The 2,308-nt window shown below is 38.0% G+C and overlaps 1 protein-coding gene across 6 annotated transcripts in view; it reads left to right on the top strand.

Annotated features, from left to right (window-relative positions):
- LOC106878803 (H(+)/Cl(-) exchange transporter 3) overlaps window positions 1–2,308 on the top strand; it is a 118,959-nt gene that overhangs the window by 51,429 nt on the left and 65,222 nt on the right. The window contains exon 1 of one of the 6 annotated variants that reach the window (XM_014928145.2): window positions 46–1,564. The exons of the other annotated variants lie outside the window; for them this stretch is intronic. Coding sequence (XP_014783631.1) covers window positions 1,507–1,564 — 58 coding nt within the window. The 5' untranslated portion in view covers window positions 46–1,506. Of the gene's footprint in view, window positions 1–45; window positions 1,565–2,308 lie in introns of those variants that run through there. 6 annotated transcript variants of the gene reach the window in all.

The raw sequence follows: 2,308 nt of genomic DNA, 5'->3' as shown, positions 1-2,308 counted from the left end.
CCACCACCACTACTACTACTACTAGAAATGTCTTGGAGCTGGCAGTCAAGCAAGCAAGCAGGAAGAAGCAGGTTTATTCAACTGATGCACACACACACACAGGAGGCCCCTATCGTTACATGATTACACAAATTCTCTTCAGGGAAATATACTTAACCCAAACAGTAACCCCCCTCTCTTTCTCTCTCTCTCTCCTCTCGCTGTGTGTATATATATTTATATATATATATATATATATATATCCTCTCTCTCAATCACCTATCATACCATTTCATGTCAATTCCCCTTCATTTCCCCTACCCCCATAATATCCCTCTCCCACACTCTCACATCTTCTCCATGTCACACTGAGCCCTCATTTCTCTATTTTTTTTCAAAACTTCACACTCAAGTCTTTCACTGGAACTTCTTTTTCTTCTTCTTCTTCTTCTTCTTCTTTTCCCTCCATTTTCTTATCACACTGGACAAAACTGTTGTTTATAATTAATTGAAATTGGTTAAATTTTGTAATTTTCTCAACCCTAATCACTCCCACCCACCCTGCATTGTTTCTTTCTTTTTCTTCATCTTTCTCCTCTTCATTTTTGTTCTATATTTTCTTCTTTCTCTTCCTTTCTTCTTTAATGTTTTTTCTTTTTGCTGTCATAAAATATTTGCTTAACATTTCTCGCGAATGGCCTCTTCCACCCATTTTTTTTCCCCCACAACTTATCAACTTCGAAGAATTGTTGACGAAACCATTTCTAATTCTTTAATGCCTTCTTTCAGACTGATAACCCCACAACACATAATCCTTGCAAACATATTTGCTGTTTGCCTTGACACTATTTTTCTTTTTTTTTTTTTAATCCTAGTATTGGTTTGGAACTGGTAGATCTGAATTTTGGGACCAACTCTGGGGACAAATTCGGGGCTCTGGCTGTAAATTATACCTTTATTCATTCCTTCATCTTGTTCAGATTTCTTGGATGTATATTCTGTGTAAATGACAGCAAAAAATATCTTGTCTCCAAACCCTTCTCCCTCACCTCAAGGGATAAACCTTCAATTTGAATGGCGAAAGGTGCAACATCAATCATTAGTCTTTACTCATGCTTGACTGTGATTGCCCTCCCTGCAACCAGTTACATTACAGGATTTTTTGTGTTAAGTATTCAGTTTCTTGAATGACACTTCACTGAGGTCATACATACATTTATGGGGAAAGAGAGAGAGAGAGAGAACAAAGGGTTTTCTTTCTCTGTACACCCCACCACCACCACCACCATGCACCCTACTGGTATGTCTGCTTTCCAAATCCACCTGAGATTCTGGATTTAATGAGACTCGCTGCTCGTTCTGGATGGTGAGGCAGCATAATAAACCCTGCACATCTTCTTCGCTTCACAGCCACTGCATTCTTACCCTTCTTTCATAACATCCCTGTAATTTTGTTCCTCGGATCTCGTTGGGGAGTAAAAAAAAAGACAGAAACAGAAAACCTTTAAAAAAAAAAAAGCTTAAAAAATGACGCTTATTGATATGTACCATACTTTGGTGGAGAAATATGAAGATTTGGATTCAGGTAAGATTCGTGATAATTTTGTTTTTTAGTTTGCAAAATAATTTTTTAGTGAATATGATTTAGTGGTGATACTAAATCAGTGCCAATCCAATCAGTCCCTCATCCAAAAGACTTATGATCATAAGCATTCCACCCATTATTAACCTGCCTTTTCTTCAAATATAATTCTTTTGTTTTTAAGATGGTAAAATGTCACTGGAAAGAAATTTGGCTGCTATTTCTAGCTGTTGGAGTAACTACATAGGCAATCCCTCATTTGTTTGTGTTCCTGGATTTGTTTAGCTACAGATCAGCTATGACCAAAGGTATTCCACCGAGGCCCATCCTGTCTGGTTCTACACTCAGGACTGCTTTGTGCAAATTTTCCTTCCAGTTTGAAGATGCAAGGATGTGATAAGTTGGAAATTTTACTGCCATTTCTAGCAGTTTTCACCGACTGCTTTTGTAGTTTCCTGGGTTTTGATATTTTAATGGTTGTTGTTGTTTAGCCCCAGGTGGACCCTGATTGAAAAGACTTGTCATGAAAGGCAATCCAACCATTAGCATCCCATCTTTTTGGACAAGTGACCCTCACATTATACTCTGTGGATCTTTCCTTTCTTTTCAAAGGGTACACTGTAATTTGAGCAAGAGTCCACTACTGCTTCCCAAACATCTACTGCCCACATAGTATCCCCGCCTCATGCTTCCAATAGTTTAGTGATGTTACAGATTAGAAAAAGTACCAGTTATATACAATGTCAG

Source organism: Octopus bimaculoides, chromosome 20 (assembly GCF_001194135.2).
Source record: "Octopus bimaculoides isolate UCB-OBI-ISO-001 chromosome 20, ASM119413v2, whole genome shotgun sequence".
In the NCBI taxonomy this organism is placed as follows: domain Eukaryota; kingdom Metazoa; phylum Mollusca; class Cephalopoda; order Octopoda; family Octopodidae; genus Octopus; species Octopus bimaculoides.
This window is presented reverse-complemented; position numbering and strand designations above follow the sequence as displayed.